At 47.5% G+C, this 20,932-nt stretch overlaps 8 protein-coding genes across 8 annotated transcripts; 3 read left to right on the top strand and 5 right to left on the bottom strand.

The window, feature by feature from the left end:
• Positions 1-721: 721 nt before the first annotated feature.
• On the top strand, positions 722-3,502 carry LY89DRAFT_586178 (uncharacterized protein; the record flags this gene model as incomplete). The annotated part of the gene is made up of 5 exons (XM_018209356.1): positions 722-898; positions 1,033-1,177; positions 1,224-1,352; positions 1,400-1,467; positions 1,514-3,502. 5 exons carry the CDS (start codon positions 722-724, stop codon positions 3,500-3,502), a joined length of 2,508 nt encoding a protein of 835 aa, XP_018070509.1.
• A 170-nt stretch (positions 3,503-3,672) lies between these two features.
• Positions 3,673-4,893, bottom strand: LY89DRAFT_669696 (YkgB protein; the record flags this gene model as incomplete). The annotated part of the gene is made up of 2 exons (XM_018213119.1): positions 3,673-4,477; positions 4,529-4,893. 2 exons carry the CDS (start codon positions 4,891-4,893, stop codon positions 3,673-3,675), a joined length of 1,170 nt encoding a protein of 389 aa, XP_018070508.1.
• Positions 4,894-6,747: 1,854 nt separating this feature from the next.
• LY89DRAFT_75870 (NAD(P)-binding protein) lies at positions 6,748-8,614 on the top strand. The gene is made up of 4 exons (XM_018221441.1): positions 6,748-6,905; positions 6,976-7,181; positions 7,234-7,859; positions 8,227-8,614. The coding sequence occupies exons 1-4, from the start codon at positions 6,886-6,888 to the stop codon at positions 8,440-8,442; spliced, it is 1,068 nt and encodes a 355-aa protein (XP_018070507.1). The 5' UTR covers positions 6,748-6,885; the 3' UTR covers positions 8,443-8,614.
• LY89DRAFT_748627 (uncharacterized protein) lies at positions 8,523-11,057 on the bottom strand (the record flags this gene model as incomplete). The annotated part of the gene is made up of 4 exons (XM_018221156.1): positions 8,523-8,779; positions 8,831-10,344; positions 10,650-10,951; positions 11,004-11,057. 4 exons carry the CDS (start codon positions 11,055-11,057, stop codon positions 8,604-8,606), a joined length of 2,046 nt encoding a protein of 681 aa, XP_018070506.1. The 3' UTR covers positions 8,523-8,603.
• Positions 11,058-11,886: 829 nt separating this feature from the next.
• Positions 11,887-12,244, bottom strand: LY89DRAFT_734269 (uncharacterized protein; the record flags this gene model as incomplete). Its single annotated transcript, XM_018219900.1, has 2 exons — positions 11,887-11,930; positions 11,977-12,244. 2 exons carry the CDS (start codon positions 12,242-12,244, stop codon positions 11,887-11,889), a joined length of 312 nt encoding a protein of 103 aa, XP_018070505.1.
• Positions 12,245-13,387: 1,143 nt separating this feature from the next.
• Positions 13,388-14,108, top strand: LY89DRAFT_734268 (uncharacterized protein; the record flags this gene model as incomplete). Its single annotated transcript, XM_018219899.1, has 4 exons — positions 13,388-13,457; positions 13,507-13,592; positions 13,641-13,731; positions 13,780-14,108. 4 exons carry the CDS (start codon positions 13,388-13,390, stop codon positions 14,106-14,108), a joined length of 576 nt encoding a protein of 191 aa, XP_018070504.1.
• A 103-nt stretch (positions 14,109-14,211) lies between these two features.
• Positions 14,212-15,420, bottom strand: LY89DRAFT_707532 (L domain-like protein; the record flags this gene model as incomplete). The annotated part of the gene is made up of 5 exons (XM_018217617.1): positions 14,212-14,640; positions 14,687-14,821; positions 14,893-15,153; positions 15,229-15,269; positions 15,342-15,420. 5 exons carry the CDS (start codon positions 15,418-15,420, stop codon positions 14,410-14,412), a joined length of 747 nt encoding a protein of 248 aa, XP_018070503.1. The 3' UTR covers positions 14,212-14,409.
• Positions 15,421-15,706: 286 nt separating this feature from the next.
• Positions 15,707-20,768, bottom strand: LY89DRAFT_617172 (ARM repeat-containing protein). The gene is made up of 2 exons (XM_018210788.1): positions 20,374-20,768; positions 15,707-20,322 (listed from the first exon to the last, which is right to left on the bottom strand). Exons 1-2 carry the CDS (start codon positions 20,582-20,584, stop codon positions 15,839-15,841), a joined length of 4,695 nt encoding a protein of 1,564 aa, XP_018070502.1. The 5' UTR covers positions 20,585-20,768; the 3' UTR covers positions 15,707-15,838.
• Positions 20,769-20,932: the final 164 nt, after the last annotated feature.

The raw sequence follows: 20,932 nt of genomic DNA, 5'->3' as shown, positions 1-20,932 counted from the left end.
TCTTTGGACTCTAATGGTCCAAAACGACGCCACCAGGATTCTTTGCGATTGAGAGCCACCATCTTCCACGCGGTCGTGATCACTCTCAAACGCGCCCGAGGATGTTTGCCGCGGGGTGTCTCTGTCCCGGCCTTACCTTTTCCACTGTCAAAGGCTTTGCCTCTAAATCAGACAAGGGATCAAAAGACAAGAGCGAATTTCGAATCGACTTGTAAGACAATCGTCCCAAAAGAAATTCCCCCCGACTGCACTTGGCAACGCCGACCATGACGTTGGATGAAAACCGCCAAGAACACGAAAGTTGGGACAGATTCATTCGTCTGAAGTACTGACAACAGCAATAAGAACATGGGAATCGAGGCACACTCGTAGGCTCGATTCCACCTGTCCTCTCAAGATACTCTAAGTGATGCGATAGTGCCCAACGCCTACATCCGGGCCAAGTGTTCGAGCTCGATTCGTGATATAGAATTGCCTAGAGTCCACAACGAAATGCTTCGAGGTGAGCTGGTGAACCAAAAAAATGATGAAGAGATTCAAGTCTTCTGTATCGGAAACCGAAGACACCCCTGAAAGCCCGATCGTAAGCTAGCGGCCGCATTCTATTGTCGCAATCGAGTTGCTGTTCCAGGCTTCAAGCTCACGAACATCTCAAACAAATCCCCAAGAGTGCCTCGGACGACTGAGAAGCTCCGGAAATGCGTTTACCAAGAAGAGGGCAATGAATTCTCGATCATCATCCATATCACTGCCAGCTCCGCGTCTCCAGTCCCGAGGATCATTCGCTTCCCGATTATCTTTCGCGGTATCAAGTGTTGAGCAAGGCGAGGCTGGGGCTGCGCCAACTGCAGCAGAACATCAAATAGAGGAGGAGATTGACGAAATCAAGAGATATGAGGTACGTCATAAGTCTGCATACTTTATATGACCAGAAAGTTTTAACAGCTGGCAGGACTTCACAACAATAGGTACGCTCGAATGCTTCACGAGTCGAAGTCAGCTTGCTGATAAGTGCTCCCAGATTGGGTCCAGGATGCTGCAAAAGAGCAATTGAGGAGAAAGGTTCGGCGAAAAGAGACTGCTGGTTTCTTCGAAAGAGGAGGCCATGCAGGATGGAGATACAAAATATGGGAGTCTTATGAAGCCGCCCAAGGATGGATAGTGGTTACATTGATTGGTGAATGCGTAATAACGATTCCAAAAGCATATCTAACCTTGCATAGGTGCCGCGATCGGGTTGAATGCTGCTTTCCTCAACATTATTACGGAATGGCTCTCAGATGTGAAGTTAGGGTATTGCAAGACAGCATTTTATCTGAATGAGAGTTTCTGCTGCTGGGGAGAAGATAATGGTATGCAGGGAATCTATGCCAGGCAACCACTTGCTTACATTAGACAGGTTGTGACGACTGGCATCGATGGAGTTCTCTCTCGCTGGTCAACTATGTATTATATATTATGTTTGCTGTATGGAGCCCCAACTTTTGAGTATATGTTGGCTAATTGAGGACAGACAATATTTGCTTTAACTTCGGCCAGTTTGGTCAGATCTTTTGCGCCATATGCAGCCGGATCTGGAATCTCAGAGATCAAATGTATCATTGCTGGATTCGTTATGAAAGGCTTCCTAGGATTCTGGACCCTCGTCATCAAGTCCATTGCTCTACCTCTGGCCATTGCCTCTGGCCTTTCCGTTGGCAAAGAGGGACCTAGCGTACACTACGCTGTGTGTACAGGAAATGTGATTTCAAGACTTTTCGAAAAGTATAAGCGAAATGCTTCGAAAACGAGAGAAATTCTCAGTGCCTGTGCTGCAGCAGGAGTAGCTGTAGCCTTTGGCAGTCCGATCGGAGGAGTGTTATTCTCACTCGAAGAAATGTCGTCGTACTTTCCATTGAAGACCATGTGGCGAAGCTATTTCTGCGCCTTAGTCGCGACAGCTGTACTCGCAGCCATGAATCCATTCCGAACGGGTCAGTTGGTCATGTTCCAAGTTCATTATGATCGATCATGGCATTTCTTTGAGGTTGTCTTCTATATCATCATTGGTATATTTGGAGGCTTATACGGTGCATTCGTGATCAAATGGAATCTGAGGGCTCAAGCTTTTCGAAAGAAATATCTCACAAAGTATGCGATTCTAGAAGCGACATTGTTGGCTACCGGAACCGCGATAATCTGCTACCCGAATATGTTTCTGAGAATCGATATGACTGAGAGTATGGAGATTCTATTTTTGGAATGCGAAGGAGCTGAGGATTACAATGGACTATGCGACAAAGAGAACAGATGGAGTATGGTTTTCTCGTTGACCATAGCAACGATTCTAAGGGTGTTCCTGGTTATCATCTCTTATGGATGCAAGGTCCCGGCTGGCATTTTCGTCCCATCTATGGCTATCGGAGCATCTTTTGGCCGTACCGTTGGTATACTGGTACAAGCACTTCACGAAGCATATCCAGGATCTGTTTTCTTCTCAGCATGTCAACCAGATGTGCCATGCATAACGCCAGGAACCTACGCTTTTCTTGGGGCTGCTGCTGCGTTGAGTGGTATCATGCATATCACGGTATCTGTTGTTGTCATAATGTTCGAATTAACTGGAGCTCTGACATACATTTTGCCAACAATGATCGTTGTGGGCGTCACAAAAGCAGTGAGTGAGCTCTTTGGCAAAGGTGGAATTGCGGACAGAATGATCTGGTTCAACGGTTTCCCTTTCCTCGACAACAAAGAAGACCACACATTCGGTGTACCCGTCTCACAAGTCATGACTGGCGACATCGTAGCACTACCCACGACTGGTCTCACTATGAAGAACCTCGAAAAACTTCTTGCCGAAGACAAATACCAAGGCTTCCCAATCGTGGAAGACTGTGCCTCGAAAATCTTAGTAGGATACATTGGACGGACTGAGCTCCGGTACGCCATCGATCGCGTCAAGAGAGACCGTTCCATCACTTCCACAGCAAAATGCTATTTTAGTCCTCCAACAACTATTGGCCAATCACAACCTACAACACCGGCTGTTACTTCCTCCACATTCGAGGGTATGGCATCTGCTTCTGTGGACTTCAGCCGCTTCATAGATGCCACTCCCGTCACCGCTCATCCGCGTCTTCCACTCGAAACAGTCATGGAACTGTTCCGCAAGATAGGTCCTCGAGTAATCCTCATCGAATACCACGGTAAATTGGCTGGTTTAGTGACAGTCAAAGATTGTCTGAAATATCAGTTCAAGGTTGAGGCTAGTGAGAACCCTAGGGATGACAGACATTTGATTGAGAGCCAAGAGAGACTTTGGGGTGTGCTAAAATTGAGCGCGATATGGGTTAGTGAGAGAATTAGTGATGTCAGTAAAGGCAGGATCAGAATTGGCGGAGATCATGGGAGGGAAAGGGATATTCCTAGGCCGCCGAGGGGACAGACGGGACCTACTAGTTATGTTATGGATGGTACAGAGGACGATATTGATGATGGGGTGGAGTTAGAAGATCGGTAGTCTGCAATTTAATAGAAGTTTTTAACGAGCATAATATCTGTGATATTTCGGGTCATTAACATCCTAGCGATGTCCAAACTTTTGTCTGATTATCTATGATAGATCTATCAGTTTATCCAACCTTCTTCTATCTCCTATCTTCAAGATAGCGGACGAATCTATCAGAGCATTTACTCATCCCAAATAACACTCGTGATCTCACCAGGCAGATTGATACTCGCCAAAAACCCTCCATAGAGCCCCGTCGTCGTATTCCTACTCACAATCACCACTCTCGCATCCTCTTGAAGTCCAACAGCAGCCATAGTCCCATTCTTATTCACAGAGAATTGACGAGGGTAGAATCCTCCTGATGGAGAGAGTTGCTTGAAAGTCAACTTGCCGGTAGTGTCGTCGATGGCCCATGTTTGTAGCGTGTCCGAGGGGATCTTGGTGCTATTGTTCGGGTCAAAGTTCTTGAGGCTGAACAGAGTTGCGTTTCTTGCGGATGTGAGCAAGAATTTGTGGTCGGGGGATAGGATGGCTTCAGCGGATGCGGCCCCGGCGGGAGTGGTTTGGTTTCCATACGTTCCTGAGATGGCGATTGTTGAGAAGTTAAGTCCGGTAGGTGTGTAAGATACGTTGTAGGAAGCGACAGTGTTGGCAAGTTCGGAGATTAGGTAAAAGTAGGTAGCTCCAGAGTCTGTCTTTAAGAATGTTCCGTGGCGAGGACCAGAGCCAGGGGGGACGGAGATGGGCGTTTGAGCTGTAAGAAGAGAGGTTTGGGGGTCGATGTGGAAGATTCTGACGAGATCTGCTCCCAAATCTGGGACCGCGACGTAAGAATCTGTTGGGTCGAGAATCACCTCGTGTGGATGGGGAGCTTCCTGGCGGGCTGGGTTGGGGCCAAGCTTTGCGAGCGTGAAAAGGAATGATTGCATGGGGGTAAGTGAGCCATTGGCGTTGATGGTCCAACTACTGACTCCTGACCCGGAACTAGAGAGACATGTTAGCAAATATTCCAGGAACAGGAACTATGGACCTGACTAATGGGCAACTACGAGTGCCTTCCCACCATTGTAGGGAACTGAGGCTACGGGGCCAGAAATGGTGATGTGGCGGTCAATTAAGGTAAGTTCACCTGAGGGCGACGTTTTGTACGAAGAGATGGTGCCGTTGGGGCTGTCGAATCCCTCATCAACACAATAGACTATGTCATTGTACTGATCCTTGGTCAACCAAGAGGGATCGGATGATTCATCATTGAACGACGTTTGCTTCAGCGAATATGTTCCATTCGGCGACTGACTTAATTGCACCGAGGTAATATTTCCTCCGTATGAAGAAACCCACAGGTTCGTGGCAGCTGCTGATGTCACGAATCCGCCCAACGTGATCTGTGAGAAACGCATATTGGGTTGAAAATTGTCCGCGGTCTCGACGAGTGGATATCCAAAGGAGCGTAGGAAGGGAGGGAGGAGGTGAAGCTTGAGAAAAGGTAGTTGCCACATATTTATTTCGTCGGGATAGAATAGAATAGCCAAGAAGCCCAGGTCCCAGGAAGATCCGATTCGAGCAGAGTGCGGATGCGAATGGTATTGCAGGAAAATTATTATCCACTTCACTCAGACGAGGCAGGGAAGACCAAGAATGAGTGAGGGGTACCGCCGTGTGTTTGGTTGAATGAGTGGAGTGGAGTGCCAAAGTCTAAGTCTGCTGCTCCTGCATGGAGGATAAAATGGAGGCTGATCTGATCCCCAAATGCGCAATGCACTCTCATTCGAGTCCCGAAGCGAGGTGATGAGTCTGACATAAACATGAAACGAGGACCAATTACCATCTGTATTAAGTCGTTAGTACCTGAGTGCCGGCTGGAAGTGAAAGATTGTTCCGGCGTTGAGAGCGGCACTCGGGAAGTCGGCGTTTTACCCCAGATTAAGCTTCAGGAGCTAGATTTCAACAGGGTTTAGTCCTTCGCTCAATGGTCCTGTGGTCTGCCGGACTCCATCTCTTGACATCTCAGATTTGAAAGCCCGAAACCTCCGCTAAATGGCTTTTCGGGGAGGAAACCCACTCATGTGGTATCTGGTAACACCACTCACAACTCAACATATAATCGCCGTGGAGGTATAGTCTGGTTTCTCTTCTCTTTCTTCCTCTCTCAGCTCGATTCTTTCTGTGCCTCTATACCCATAAGTCATTTCTTGTCATTCTCTGCTCTACCTTCTTCTCAATCCTTGAACGAAAATGATCCCCAAGTACCAAGACAAGACTCTCTCTACTGCCAAGTCGCCATCTCCTCTCTTATCTCTTCCACCAGAGATTAGAAATGAAATTTACAACTACAGTGTCGACTGGCCCAATTTTACAGATCTGTTTGCAAGAGTTCACGAGTATCAGGACTTCCTCCAAGACCAAGAGATCTCAAAATGGGCCCCTCTCTGCAGAATCGCGAGGCCTCATGTTGCGCCTCTGAGCACTCCATCGATTCTGCTCGTCAACCGCCAGATCAGTTCTGAGGCCCTTGATGTCCTGTACAGGAAGCCGTTGATACTGGACTCGCCACCTCCGTATGTTCCACAGCTCACAAAGCCAATGGATATCACACAGTTCATTAGTGAAGTCACACTGCAGAACCTGCGATTCGTGGTCCTGAAAATGAATTTGAATCATAAGCGGAATCTGATGTCAGGAGCGGCATGGTTAAAGACTGTGGAAATGTTATTGGAGATCTGGTGCGATCGAAATTGTTTGGAGTGGGTGGAAGTACAGGCAAATTATACGCCGCCATCAAAGTCATTGGGTAAGTTCTGTTCGCACTTGTCATCCCATTGTATGTGTAACTGTTGTGAACGACATTGCTGCTCCATGAATGTCACAGTCGATTTGGGAGATTCATAGCTTGTTTCGTTGGATTTTGCTAATGGTCATTCAGGATGGACCTTCGGCGAAGCAGCACATCATAGGAACGTAATGGGTATGCTGTCGATGGTAAGCTGACTTCAGTACATGGTTCGCAATCTGGACTAATTGAGAATAGTTGAAAGAATTCGGCGAGCTTGTCCCAGTGGTATGGATAAGTGAGGCTCGGGTAGGAAGAATGATCAGGCGAGCACCGGATCGACATTGATCAACCAACACTTGAGAATCAAGACTGTGTTTTGTGTGCTTTTGGCGATCATCTGAGTGTAAAGTATGATACATATTATTATTGTAAGATTGTATCGAGAAGATCTTGAATTCGGAGATACTATCTTGCTTACAAAGCCTTGCTCTCAAGTACAAATCGTCATTGCCCCGCTTTTGCACTACCCCACCATTCAGCATTGTAAAACCTCCCCTCCTAATTCTCATTCAATCCCCTAACCATTGGAGAAAAACAATCTCACGGTTGTACAAACAATATGGCACCAAAGATCTTCATGTATGACAATCTACTCATTTGGCGTAAATCATCTGACGCAACCACGGCAGCTAACACATCTCATTACCAGAACAGGAGTAACAGGTTACATTGGAGGCGATGCACTCTACGCCCTAGAGAAGGCTCATCCAGACTACGAATATACCGCAATCGTCCGAAACTCGGACAAGGGAGCACCAGTAGCAGCTGTGTATCCTAAAATAAGACTCGTCTACGGAACACTTGATGATTCCGAGCTCATCGAGGAAGAAAGTGCCAGAGCAGACATTGTCATTCGTAAATCACCTCTCACCAATCTCTGTCCTTCAATCCTAACAGCAAGGAATAGACACGGCCGATTCATCAGATCACCCAAGAGCAGCGAAAGCAATCGCCGCCGGTCTTGCAAAGGGTCACACGAAGGAAAACCCAGGCTACTGGCTCCACACCTCAGGAACCGGTATCTTAATTTGGAAAGATGTCGAAGATGGCAAGTTCGGCGAACCTCCATCCCAGCCACCTTACGACGATCTTGAAAATGTTACCGGTCTTACGGGCCTTCCGGACAAAGCCTTTCATCGTGATGTCGACAAAATCGTCTTAGCAGCCGGATCTGACAGTGTGAAGACAGCCATCGTTTGTCCGCCTACGATCTATGGACCAGGAAGAGGACCGGGAAATAAAGACAGCAGACAGGTTTATTACTTATGTAAGCTCACGTTGAACGAAGGTCAGGCGCCCATGGTGGGTAAGGGCTTGACGGAATGGGATAATGTCCATGTTCACGATTTGAGCGATCTTTTCGTATTGCTTGTTGATGCGGCACTCAAGGGCGACAAGGAGCTAGATTCGAAGTTGTGGGGCAAGGAGGGGTACTTTTTGGCGGAGAATGGCCATCATGTGTGGGGTGAGTTGTCGAAGCAGATTGGAGAGGTGGCGTTTGAGAAGGGTTATATTAAAGAAAAGGATGTTAAGGTATGTACTACTCTTCCTTTAAGTCTGAATTCTAGTGCCACAAGAATGTTGGTGTCCGTCCTCAGTTGATGACTCGCTGGTTATATAAGTGGGGATCTGGGTTAAACACTTTCAAAGTTGAAATTGTTGGTCTGAATGTCATGGATTCACTGAATGGTAGTCTGTTGCTGTCTGCGACATTATCATAGCAAAAATGTCCTACCCGAGTGGATGACTTCTGAAGCTCAAAATGTACTGCTCTCTTCCAGAGCTATTGATCAAAAGTTCGGTACCGTGGCTCGGACATTCTCACTCTATAATTACTTGCTCTTGGTCCCCACACTCTTCTTTTCACTATGTTTGTAACAATTACTAACACACACCTCAGCCAATGAGCCGCGAAGAAGTCGAAAAGGTAACAGGGTTCCAAGGCCAAACATGGGGCCTGAACTCCAAAGGCTACGCCAAACGGGCAAGAAAGTATCTAGGATGGACACCCAAGAGCCGAAGTCTCAAGGATGAGCTTCCTTATATTTTGGATCACGAGGCGACTTTACTTGGGATCAAGAAGGGTCATGCTGAGAAGGCGGCTGGTGCGAATTAAAAAGTGGAATCTACATGATGGGACGAGGGCAGGAAAAGCACATGCGATTACAATGTGATGCTATGGTCCATGACTGATATCTGGATGTCGGGACACAAGAAAGATCAAATTACCTGCCTCGACATTGCTGTGCGGTTATGTTGGGACACTGAATTCATTATCTATACAGGAATTCCCACAATATCAGACCTGAACATCTTGCCGGGTGGTTGTGAGGGCAATCCCATCTCTTCAACTCTACCAAAGCGGCCCTGCCACTTCAAGCCAACCGTGATCATAACAGCTTTCCCCTTCCCTTTCGCATCAGTAGCAAGCTTCATTGGAAAATCAATTTCCTCTATCATTCATCTTAGCACCGTATCACAAACATAGTAAATGGCAGACTTACCATCAATCCCATGCATCAAACTCCGGTTCGCAAACGTAGCCTCCACTCCCGGCACAAACGAGAACTCCAACCTCCTCCTCCCAAGATAATTATCCATCCCCAGAGCCCGATGATAAAGCTCTAGATCGACAAACCTAGCACCCTCTGGTACACTCATCAGAAAACTCTTATTCCAAACCGGGAACTGAGTCTTCGCAGAAACGTCGGTCTTGACGTCGAAGAGCCGGTACGCACCACCGAGGATGTTCGGGCCGTAAAACACGACACGCACAAAAGTTGACAGTTGACCTAGCGTTGGTTTTGGCAAGCCCGAGACGGAAATGACTGTCAAAGTGATCATCTCATCTCCAGATCTTCCCGAGAGGATAGTTTCAGCTTCTTTCCAATCGTTGAGCACCTTGATGGCTTGGTCTCGAAGTCCAGGTTGGAGGGCACGCAAAGATCGGCAGTGAAGCACTGCGTTTTCGACTTTGTCCCAGGCCGTGAGTTGTTTCTCGATCCAGGCTGTGCGGGATGCCATTTTCTTGTCTTGCCAGAGGAAGTCGAGCTCGTTTGGTGGACGGATTAGATAGGTTCGTCCTTGGAAAATGTCTGTGAATATGTGGAGCATTCCCATGATGTAGGTTAGGAGGTTGTAGTAACTTTTTCGAGCGAGCTCGAACTCTTCGTGGGGGAAACTGGAAACGGTTTTGCTTTCAACGAGGATTGTGCTGTGTTCGTATTCTAAACTGTCCAGATCGCTGAAGCTGCCGTTGGCTGTTCTTTGGTCTTGTAATAGGATGAATTTTGAGATTGCAATGGACAAGACTTTCAATGTTGCGGGTGCTTCCTGGATCACCTTTTCTGTGGCTACCTGTAATTTGTGGTCAAACGATACCCGGAACAGATTTGTGAGTCGAGCTATTTGTTCCGTGCATTGGGGAACTGTCTCATAGGCCATGACAGTGAAGCAGTCAGCCCGTAAGGGAGCTAGATATTTCACTCCTGAGTATCTGGTCTGTAAGTCGAGGGGAAGCCATGAGTAAGGTTGTGGTCCAGCTGTCGGAGAACGTTCGTGTCTGAGAAAGCGGCGCCGGGATTCTTGTTCTATTGCTCGATGGATGTTCTTTACTAACTCTTCGTCCATGTCTTGATCGGCGTTGCTCTCAAACGTGTATGGCGGAGGAGATGCTTTTGATGAGGTTGCAACTAGCTCAACGATTTCCTCGCTGAGTGACATGAGTCTTGTGGTCTGTTCAAGACTTTTTACTTTTTCAGCAACAGTTCCTGGTCTGCGACCAGGACTATAGTCTGGTAGCTGCTCTTCCTCTTCTTCATCCTGAAAACGTAACAGTTTGTCCTCCAGGAAGGCATTAATGAAGAAGAATTCTTCGTCTATACTTTGCGAGGACAATCCGGGCTGATGTAATTCCTTAGCCAGTATAGGCCAGTCTGCTGTGATTTCCTGGACCTGGTCCTGAGGTCTCGATGCTAGGAGCTGCTCGAGTGACCGAATGAGACATTGTCTCGAATATCTTGTGATGCTCATCAGCTGGGAATTATGAATAATCTCAAGTACGCAATAATCCGTCTCTTGACATCTTATTTGGAGACAGGCTTGCCATAGATCTATCATCTCGACCTCAAGTCAAGGCCCGTTAAATGATAACTTGAATCACGATGACTTCAGGCTTCAGATGATCCTCGAAGGTAAAACTTGCTGAACAGCGTAGCCGCAAATGTGATAGAGGAAATCACCCAGAGTAAGCAACAGTAGGAAGTGCATGCAAATCGTGTCATGAGGTACTGAATATACTTAAATGATTCAAGTATTACGCACCTTTCTTGTAAACCTTCGAGAACAGAAGACAGCTCATTTGTTTGATCTTCAATCTGAATTTGGATATTAGTCAAGCCTAGGATATCCGTCTCTTTAGACTTCAGTTTTTTCAAGTTGTTCTCAGCCGAAGACAAGACAGCCTCGCATCGACCATTCAAGTTGAGAAGCGTGGCCTCGTCAACGTTGGATATTTGATGATCGGAGATAATCTCATGAATCTCCCTTAGGCCAGCAATCATGGAAAGGAGAGCAGTACACAATGGTTGAAGTTGGACGGGGCCTTTTGACAGTACTCTATATAGCTATAAAGCGTTAGCTCCGTCTAGCTCCAGGTAGGTAACACCAAGACTTCACCTTCCATGCCCTCGTCATGAGCGCGAGCAAGTCATCATCAAGCGAATGAGACATCCTGCAGAGAAGTGGAGACATTTGCGAGCTTTTTCGTACCCATTAAACCCCAACTTATAGTCTGTCGAGTGTGTTGTGTCTAAAAGATGTTGGTGCACTTCTCGCCAAGCCGTTCAGACTGTGCCTCTTTACCTAGATTTGCATAGCCTCATTTTAATCCGAGGTACGATTCCAGTGGCTGAGTGCCAACCTCTTTCGTAAGGTGTCATTGAAAAAAAAACTCGGATCGCGCAGGCAGATTTGAGGGCTAATTCTCGCAAGGCTAGCATCCGATTAACAAGAGTTGGAAGTGACATGATCAAGACCCGAACACTAGCCGATGCTTATTTTGGAACAACACTCAGCTAACGAGCACCACAACAAGAATTAATTCTCACAGATAAGATCGCGAGATGTGCGAATGAAGCCTGCCCGACGTCCATTCTTCTCTGTAGTATGTGGAAGCTTCTCATATCTGCCATAGCTTGGATACGTACATCCAGGAGCTCTAGCCACATCGTGACAATGACGGATTCCATGTAGTCCTAGTCTTTGGAAGCTCGTCTGCATGGACTTCCCTGCCACCCATTTCGACATATCTCCAATGCAACTCTGAATCCAGAATTACATCTACCTCGTGTGGGGAGAAATCACCGGGTTGCGAAGGAGTCCATGCTGGGTCAACGATTATTGGCTGAGCTTGATTTTTGGCAAGGAAAGGAAGCGTAATCGGGACTTAGGCTCTGCAAAGAACTCTTTGTGCTTGCCGTTGAGCACAATTGTCCCAGGCGTCACTTCCACCCCGAGTGACATTTGATACGCTGAATGTGTAGATACTTCTAATGAAGTTCTAATGACTGGCATACGCTGCAAGATCGTCGGGCGGTGGTCCCACTAAATCATTTAGTAACTTGAATTAATTCCCAGATGAGATGCTTACAGAAGAATAGTACGGAATATGCTCGAACATTCAGGGTATATTGGTCACAGACGACGTTAACAATATAATCATGAAAGATGTGGTCAGGGAGTCTGGATCCAGGCACAGCGCTTGCAATTTTTCTGGTACTTGGATATAGATTGTCGAGGTGAGCACGAAGATCTGCAATACATTGTGCCTTGTCAACGATGCCGTCAGGCTTCGTAGCACTCGGTTGGACTACCAAACCATCATAGGTATGGTGTAGCGTGGTCCAGTCTCTGACCATGTCTGAGGTCCAGAATGTTTTGTGTGCATCAGTATGAAAAGGTCTCAAGACGTCCTCCGTGGGTCGATGTGCACGAGATTGTCAAAAAATGGATCTGGGTGCAAGGCTCGATACTTTAGCTCTCAAGTCTCCAAGCTGTCAATTTGTCCGGTCTGAGACCGCTGCTTGCAAGCCACTGACCAAAAGATCGCCACGAGACATAGATATTGGACGCCAGTTTTCCACATCAGGGTTGACAGGAAAGTGATGTCTGAGATATTTCGCGATCGCTTCTTGTGCCACTTGACAAGTGCTGAGGACTTCACCGCTGCTATGCGACCAGTATCTGAAATGACAGAACTCAGGGGCAATAAAAGGATCTCTTTAAAACAGTGCCTGAGGCTTCAACGGGGATTATTGATGGTCTTTCCTTCTGTAAGATGTACGCAATGCTTGTTAACCATAAAGTAAGGCCATGTTAGATAGAATGAAACTAGACAGTCCTGATCCGGCTTTGCATTCTTTGCGATGTCTTCTTTACATCGCGAAAATTAGCGAGAAGGAGCCAAGGACGAGTCACGTGCAGATGTCTTCGCGTGCAGACCATCTGCTCCTGCACACGACGCGTTTCTCTCTGCAAACGCAGATTACTCTGAATCACCAACATCCTCTCATACAGACCGGCACGTGTCGATTCTTACTCAAGTATGATCTGAAATCCTTGCAACCACAGTAGTTTCGCTAACAGCTCGTTCTAGCCCCTATTGACAGATACTATTGGTTCTAGAAAAGTTCTCTCCTCGTGTGGGAGGGTTTATATCGGTTCAGTGGGAAACAAGAGGTAGGCTATATAGTCACTTGGCAGAATCACTCAAAGTACAAGTGTACTAGCTCTTCTGTAGCATTTTCACTGTCTCTTTTGAGCCTTTGTGTCTAGCACGCGTTGTCAACCTCTCCTTTTACACAAGAGTTCCTCGCTTGCTACATCCTTAGCGTCATGCTTTGGAGGCAGCTCGTGATTTTGACACTTCAAGCCTAAACACTTCGCTTTCGTCCCATCCCTTTTGTCGTTGTCAACTAACGCTAGTTTCTGAAAGAATACCGCTGCCATCCATCTCCATCTTTGTTAGCGTCTCAACGCAAGTTCGATAAGAACCTCTCACAATGCCTTACAACACTACCGCCATTCCTCGCCGGAGCGAAAAGGAACCCACAGGAACCACACAACTTCCTTGTAAGTGCAACACTAACTTATTATGCTGGCATGTCCTAATATTCCATAGTATCAAGAGTCAAGAAGATGATGCAAGTCGACCAAGACATCAACGCGTCTTCATCAGCCGCGTCCTTCGTTATCACCCTTGCGACGGTATGTTCCCCCCACCCCCTTTTCCCTTCTCCACTTACTGTCAAACAGGAGATGTTCGTCCAGTACCTAGCAGAACAAGCCCACAACGTCGTCAGATCCGAGCGAAAACCCCGCCGCAACATCCAATACCGAGATCTCGGTACATCTTCCTCCCCCTTTCCTTTCGACCTCGACTAACAGTGACCAGCACATGCCGTAGCACGCAACGACAATCTCGAGTTCCTCTCAGATGTAGTCCCACAAACCGTGCCGTACAAAGCCGTCAAAGAAAAGCAGGTCGCTAAAGGAGCAGCCCTCAACGGCGAGAGCTCCATCGAAGCCGGTCAAACGACTCTCGATGGCAAGAAGCCGACATTGAATGGGACGAATGGCATCTCTGGTTCTGTAGGGGATGATGACGATGATCCAAATGCGCAGTTGGAGATGGAGAGTCGGGGTGCGGGTAACAGGACGAGTGCTGGGTCTGCGGGGGCTTTTAGTGGAAAGGAAACGTCGCAGGATGTGGAGATGGATTGATTCATTGTCGGGTCCTAGGCGTTCTGCTGGTTTCTCTTTGTACGGTAGAAAATGGGGTGCATAGCAGGTCTGGTCACGCGTCTTTGAAATTGCAATGCATGTTGCCATCTTTGGACGAAGATTTATATGTGATTACTTAGTGCAAACAAGTAGAGCCACTTTTCTATATCCACATCGATATCGATGAGTTGCTCAATAGCCAGGAAAAAACGCCCGTACTTTTTCAATCGTCGTGCCGTAAACGCCAATTATGCTGAAGCTTGTTTGAATGCCAAAGCACCACTCCGAGCACACCAGAAGATCATTCCTCCATCTCATCGTCTGCACCTTGCGCACCGACTGGTACTCGTCCTTCATTGAGCTCCTTCTCTAGACGGATAATGTCTTGCAAGCTCTTGGCATTCCTAATAAGCTCTTCTACCTTCTTTCGTTCCTTGTCTGTGAGCTTGACTCGGTAGTTCTTTGATGACGAAGTTGCTGATGTGCCGTTCGCTGTTGGAATATCGAATGTCCGAGATTTGACGCCCATGATCTTCTCATATTAGTATTGTGTGGAGCATAACGTAGAGAGTACTGACCTTGGAAGCAAGAGCAGATGGCTCAGCAGCAGTACCGAAAAGCTCCTTTGCCTTCTCGCGCTCTACCATCTTCACCTTCGTATAGTCCAGAAATCTCACAGCAGGGCATCTCCACAAGACCCAGTACCGATAGTTCTATATTCAATCAGCACTGATTCCTCATCTTCTCTGTCTACGCTCAAGCTAAGAACAGCAAAATCACCCACCTCCTTTCTTGTGACCGGATTCTCCATCAACACCAAATGCGTAAGTCGCGGAAATGTCCCCAACACATCCAAATCCGCCAATTCCGCAAAGTTATTCGCCGTCAAAACCAACGTCGTGAGATTCGGCAGCGAGTTCGCGAGTGAGGACTGGATACTCGAGATGCGATTCCGGGCGAGGAGGAGGGTGTGTAATCGCGGCGAGAGGGGGAAGTTGCCTAGGAGCTGGATATCGTTGTCTGTAAAGTCGATTGCATCGTGTGGCTATTCTTCATCAGTTCATATCCTACAGGCTTTTTCTTGGTTTTCGAGGCAGGTGAGAGGAATTGGAGGACTTACACCGGCAACACCCAAGTTCTCAATCGCGGGAATCTTATGTCCTGGATACGTAGAAAAATTGATATCAACTCAGCTCATCAAAGTGTAGTATCAGTCCTTTTCAGGGAACGCACCTCGTAGGTCTAATTCTCGCTCTTTGAGCGGATTGAGGTAGGAGAGGGAGGATTGGATGAGCTCGGCTGTGAGACGCATCGTGGCGATTGCTTTTTACCTGTTGACTGTGGCAAGTTGGATTGAAAAGGACAATCAAGGATCATATGCGCTTGTAGATTGAGGTTGTAGGTAGCTGGCGATGTGAGTGCGACAAGGCTGAAGCTTCCCCTCCACCAGATTTCTGAAAATATTGGCGACTAGGCAAAATGCGCTAGTACGCAATAGGCCTCGACTCACGAGACAATTGCTCTCATCTCAAGATTGCCCATATTCGATTGTACAAAAGGGTTTACGGTATTCTGGTATGCAAAATGTTTAAAGATTTCTTTCACATTGAATGTTACTATTCTTGATTAATTTAATATCGCAATCAAGTCTTCCACTTCTGTATCTAACCAGACGCCGCATTTCCTATGCCCATTCCTTGCTCGACGCCTTGCAAATGCCTTGAAATCCTTTATTGAAAGATGAATACAACGCCTGACCTGTCCACCGACACCATCATTCCATAGGGCGACTCCAGTAAAGCAATATCCAGGATCGAGTCCAAATGCGATTTCAATAATTGTTGTTGCTGAAGCGAGATCACGGTTGATCTTGGCGGTCTGCTACTGGAACCTTTGCTCGAAGCCGAACGAAGTGAGCCGGCTCCTGCGTTTGGAGCTGTTGGGCCTGGTCGTGGTATCCTTTCTGTGTTGAGTGTTAGAGAAGCTGTAGGATGTGCTGAGGTGAAAGTAGGCTTCATCTCCTCTCCATCAAGTCCGCTCACGACCATAGAATTTTCCACACGAGTAACATCCCAGAACCGGATCTTCTTATCTGAGCCTCCTGTTATTATGAATCCATACTTGGACTCTCGGCTATCATCATGATTGTCTGTTCCAACAATCATGGCTCGCACACCACGGTCCGCGTTGGTAGAAGCATTTGGCTCTAAAGCTGTGGCAAACCGTCCAAGCATGCCCTCCGGTCGATCTTCATCGACAGGCCAAGGATCATATCCTTTTGGCCCATCTCTACTTCCCCCAGCGCGATAGACTTCCCGACATTGTGTCTTCTCGACGTCCCAGACGGTGACTTCTCCTTGCCCACTCCCGCCTGCGATGCAGACCCACCTGCCTCTGCCTTTGGTGGGATGTAAGCACATGCGATAGATAGCTGTCGCGCCTGGTATTCCCCATGCCTTCAGACGAACTTTGAACCTTATATCCCAGAGATCGACGACGCCATGACTAGTACCAAGAAGCAGCCAATGTCGCTTCCTATCGACCACGAAGCAAGTAGGAGTTCCGTGGTGCACTGGGTTCTCCAGAGTGTACATAATCGTCATTGTCCGCAGATCAATAGCAAGAACACGAGATCGATTAGTTGCGACAATCAACGTAGAATTGGCTTCTACCTTGAAATGATCCGCCCAGATAGCCATCTCGCCTTTGGGAAGTTGAAATTCGCGCAATACTCGGAGTCTCAGGTACTTAACCGTGCCGGCCACTGGAACACATTCTACGCGAACCACGTTTATGCTACCATCGCTTGCGCAACTAACAAACGAGTGAGTGTGTTCAACGAAGCACAACGCTGTAATGCTTGCATCAGTGCCCTGTTTGTGCGTTTGCCTTGAACGATGTGCGATGTTTCGCTCCAGCCTCCCAGTGTCCCATACTTTGACACAGCCATCATCACCGCCTGTAAGGAAAAACAGATGATCTGGAGCCACCGCAATGTGGTGTACAGGGCCTGTATGTTCCGAAAATGTTGCAACCAGACCACCTTCCGGTCTCCAAGGCCTATCGTTGGCTTGATTTGTGCTCTTGTTGATCGTCTTACGTCGACTAGTGGGCGCGATCATCGGACCAAAGTCGGCGATGTCATTTGGATAGTTGTCAACATACATTGCATCAAGCATCTTCAGGATACTTGGATCGTTTCCTTGGTATGTGTGAGCGCCTCTAAACCTTATCTGATCTTGTCCCACCTGATCTTGATCTTTTGCAAGAGCTAAGGCAGAGGGTTCTGCAAGTCGGGAGAATGGACCTTCTACCTTACCAAAGGCATTTGCTGAAGTAGTGCCAGTCTCGGCGACAGTCTTGATAGAGTCAGTCCTGTTCATAAGATTCATGGCACTGACTTTGTGTCGTAGTCGATGGTGGTTTTCCCTTGAATTGACACTTGATCCAGACCCGGGTACAGACCCTCCCTCATCGTCGCTAGTCCTGCCATTTGGAGCACCAACTCGTAGTGATGACTTCCGGCGAGATGCAGGATCTATCTCTTTGGGAGAAGTAGAAGTTGCTGATGAGGGAGATACTGGCGAACGGTCGTCGCCCCTATTTGGTCCAGAGGGTACGTTGACTTGGCTGCTGATAATTCTGGCTTTGTGAGTATTGAAGGCTGAGCGGCGACGTCGAGAGATTGAATCGTCGATGGTCATTGAAGCATCCAACAAAGCATCGGCGATGGTATGTGGGACTTTGTCTCCACCATCAACTGCACTGCTTACTCGTCGGATTGGCTCTTCCATGACCTGCTGGTCGTCAAACATGACTGTCTGTGGAGTAATGCCTATACTTCGAAGTTGGATGACATTGTTGAGATATGAGGGATGGGGTGAGGACTCTCGAGCTTTCGAAAGAGCAAGTCGCCAGATATATTCCCTCAAAGCAAGCAGTTTGAAGTCGTCTTCGTGCCCTAGTCCCATATTCCTCAGCTTCGATAGCCACTGCTCATCTTCCTCATTTCTCGATACCTTCTGTATAGCATGATGACCTAACTCTTTACTTGAGATTGTTGGTATGACAAGAGAATTAGAGTCAAAAGAGAAAGTCCGTAGTTGATGCACTGGCTTCCAAAACAGTCCACGGTCCACCTTAGTGGCCCAAGTAACCGAAAGATCTAGCACGGCGCGAGATAGTGGCTTCTTCAAGTTGTCGAGTAACCCGAGCTCGGAGAAGTCCTTTATAGATGTCTTCAAGTAAGGGCTGACCAGTGGCTGGATGATACATTGAGTATCGGCGATAGACAGGAAAATGGTAGCAGAAGAAATGAACATTGCCGCTGCTTCTCTTATCCAGATGCTCGGATGCATTGTGAATCGACCAACCACATCAACCAGTTCCCAGATCTTTGATCGTTGGAAGAGACCAAGTTGTGCCATGCTCGCGAGAGAGTGCAAAACGCTTCTCACTACGAACTCTTCCGGGTCTGTCAATGCTTGGACCATCAGTGGTAGAATGAACTCCTCTAGACTTGTCCCACCAAGGAAGGTCGCAACGCCGACAATAGTCTTGAAGAAAGCACATTTAAGCATCCAGTTTCGATCATTGAGATATGTGTTCAAGTGACTCAAGATTATGTCGTTTGAGTCCGCGGTTCCAAAGAACATGCACAACTCAGGAACAGATCCAAGGAAAGCCCTTCGGACTGCAGAATCACTGTCCGTAATCAGAGCTTTTGTATGGCTGGCGAAAACCTCTATCAGCTCCGCTCGTGAGTTGTCGAAAAGACCTTGTAATGCAGCATCCACATGACCACCATCCTCAGTCTCTGGATCGGCTGTTGGCAGGGACCCATCCGCTCTCAATGTAGCTACCATGTCTAGGAAACGAGAAGCAGAAGTGGCAAGGCTGCCAAGACAGGCCGCATACGTAGCTCGCACCAATGGTCCGGGATCAGACGGTGAGTTGGGAAGGAATACTTGCATCCGAGGCAAGATGTACTCTGGGAAAACATGAGCATTTACAGGAGAGACTACAGTGACAAGTGACATTAGCTGTGTCAATGTCCGCACCGCAGCTACTTTGACAATGTCAGCCTTGTCGTTTAGGAGCGAGACCAGGTATGGTAAGACTCTGTCAAGCTTCGCTTCATCTGTCAGTCTCTCTGAGAAAGCCAGCAGAAGATCACAGGCTCGTAATTTGGCCGTCGCTCGAGCAGTGTTTCGTATGGATGAAACCACCAAGGCGAGAAATATTAGGGTACCATCATCACTCGGCCTTTTTGAGAGAACAACAGCCTGATGATCGTTGTTGGGGATATTAAGATGGACTGGGAAGAGCTGCAGGCCAGAAGCGCTGTACGGGGTCTTCTTCTCTTCTTCTTTGTCGTTCTCATACCCAAGAAAATACGAGATCTTGTCGAAATCGTAGTAGATACGATCTATTCGTTCATCGGCTTCTCCAAGATTTGCCGATGCTCCCGATATTGGCCTACGTCCAGAGGATGGGTCTGTTATCAGAGCCATGTACTGGTGTAGGAAGTTGTAGAAGTAGTCTGGGAAGACTTTCTTTCTCCAGAAGTCGAGATACTCCTCTGCCGAATATCTGGACTCGGGGTTCAGCTGGATCATGCTTGCAACCATTTCGCGTACATCTGTGTCTGCTATGCGATTTAAATGAGCCGAGACTGGATCATATTCCTTTCTTCGGTACTTGAATAGTTGACTGAGATTGAAGATTGGGGCCTCCAAGAACAATTCTGCAATCACACATCCAGCACTGAACACATCCATAGCCCAAGTGACCTGAGCCTTCGGATCTGGCTCCTCTCCAGCAGCTAGAAAACGTTCGGGTGCCAAATAACATGTCCGTCGTCCTGCCGTATCGAAGAAATATGAGAAATCTGCAGGATTATCCTCCGGTAAAGTTGTAGGCTTGAATGATGCAGAGAAGTCCGACAGATATAACCAGTTCCAGGAAGTGACCAAAGTATTCTCCGTCTTGATATCGCCATGGAATACTTCTCGCGCATGGCAGTCGCGGAGCGCACAAAGTAACTGAAATGCAAGCCATTTCTTCTCGATATCTTCTAAGAATGGTCGGGTACTCATGCGATCGTATAGGGAGCTGTACAAGTATTGTCGGACGACGTAGCCATTCGTTTCGCTTTCCACGATTCGCTGATATGCAAGAGCATTTGGGACATCCGCCAAAGCCTTTCTTTCCTCTGGGGACAATATCAATATATCTCCATTCATGTTTGATCGTCTACGCTTACGAATTATTTCATGCTTATACTTCTCAAGTTTCATGGCATAGGGCTTGATGAACACCTTAACCAGTACAACTCCATCCTGATGCCGGGCTCGGATACTTTTCATAAATCGCGTAGTGCCCATAGACTTTTCATACACCAAGTCTGACAGCTCTGGAACGTCGATGCCGGCGGAGCCCGCGTTGAGCGTCGTGAGGGAGAAGCCTTGTCCCATGATTGTGGAGGACTGGCTGTCATCTGGGCGAGGTCATCGATCAGGCCTGCAGGCAGCTTAGGACATTTAAATTTGTCCTTGAGCTGCAGGGTTGAAAGTATTGTTTGGAAAGTGACGCGTGAATGCGCAAGCCAAAGCTATGTGTTGATTTCAATGTCCGACAAGTTATGGTTGTTTGACTGTGGTGTTCCGCCTTGCAGGTAGCTCTCCGCGTGGTTCCCTCTATGGCAAGCGAAGCTGACCAAGATAGCTAAATTTGGGTAGCCTTGTCGCTTCTGTTGGAAAAAACTGCTTTCAATAATTGATATTCCTGAGAGTTTATGTTTCAAAATTCGTAATAGTCACAGA

The sequence above is a fragment of the Mollisia scopiformis genome, assembly GCF_001500285.1.
Source record: "Mollisia scopiformis unplaced genomic scaffold LY89scaffold_13, whole genome shotgun sequence".
NCBI lineage: Eukaryota > Fungi > Ascomycota > Leotiomycetes > Helotiales > Mollisiaceae > Mollisia > Mollisia scopiformis.
Note: the sequence above shows the minus strand (reverse complement) of the source record. Positions and strands in the feature narration are given on the sequence as shown.

What these genes read in the sequence shown, in the direction of transcription:
- LY89DRAFT_75870 (XM_018221441.1), top strand. Translation starts at nt 6,886, where the DNA reads ATGGCACCAAAGATCTTCAT. An exon ending in CAGAGCAGACATTGTCATTC is followed by an intron (nt 7,182 to 7,233) that starts GTAAATCACCTC and finishes AGCAAGGAATAG; the next exon opens with ACACGGCCGATTCATCAGAT. An exon ending in TTAAAGAAAAGGATGTTAAG is followed by an intron (nt 7,860 to 8,226) that starts GTATGTACTACT and finishes CACACACCTCAG; the next exon opens with CCAATGAGCCGCGAAGAAGT.
- LY89DRAFT_617172 (XM_018210788.1), bottom strand. Translation starts at nt 20,584, where the DNA reads ATGGGACAAGGCTTCTCCCTCACGACGCTCAACGCGGGCTCCGCCGGC. An exon ending in GTATAAGCATGAAATAATTC is followed by an intron (nt 20,323 to 20,373) that starts GTAAGCGTAGAC and finishes TATTGTCCCCAG; the next exon opens with AGGAAAGAAAGGCTTTGGCG.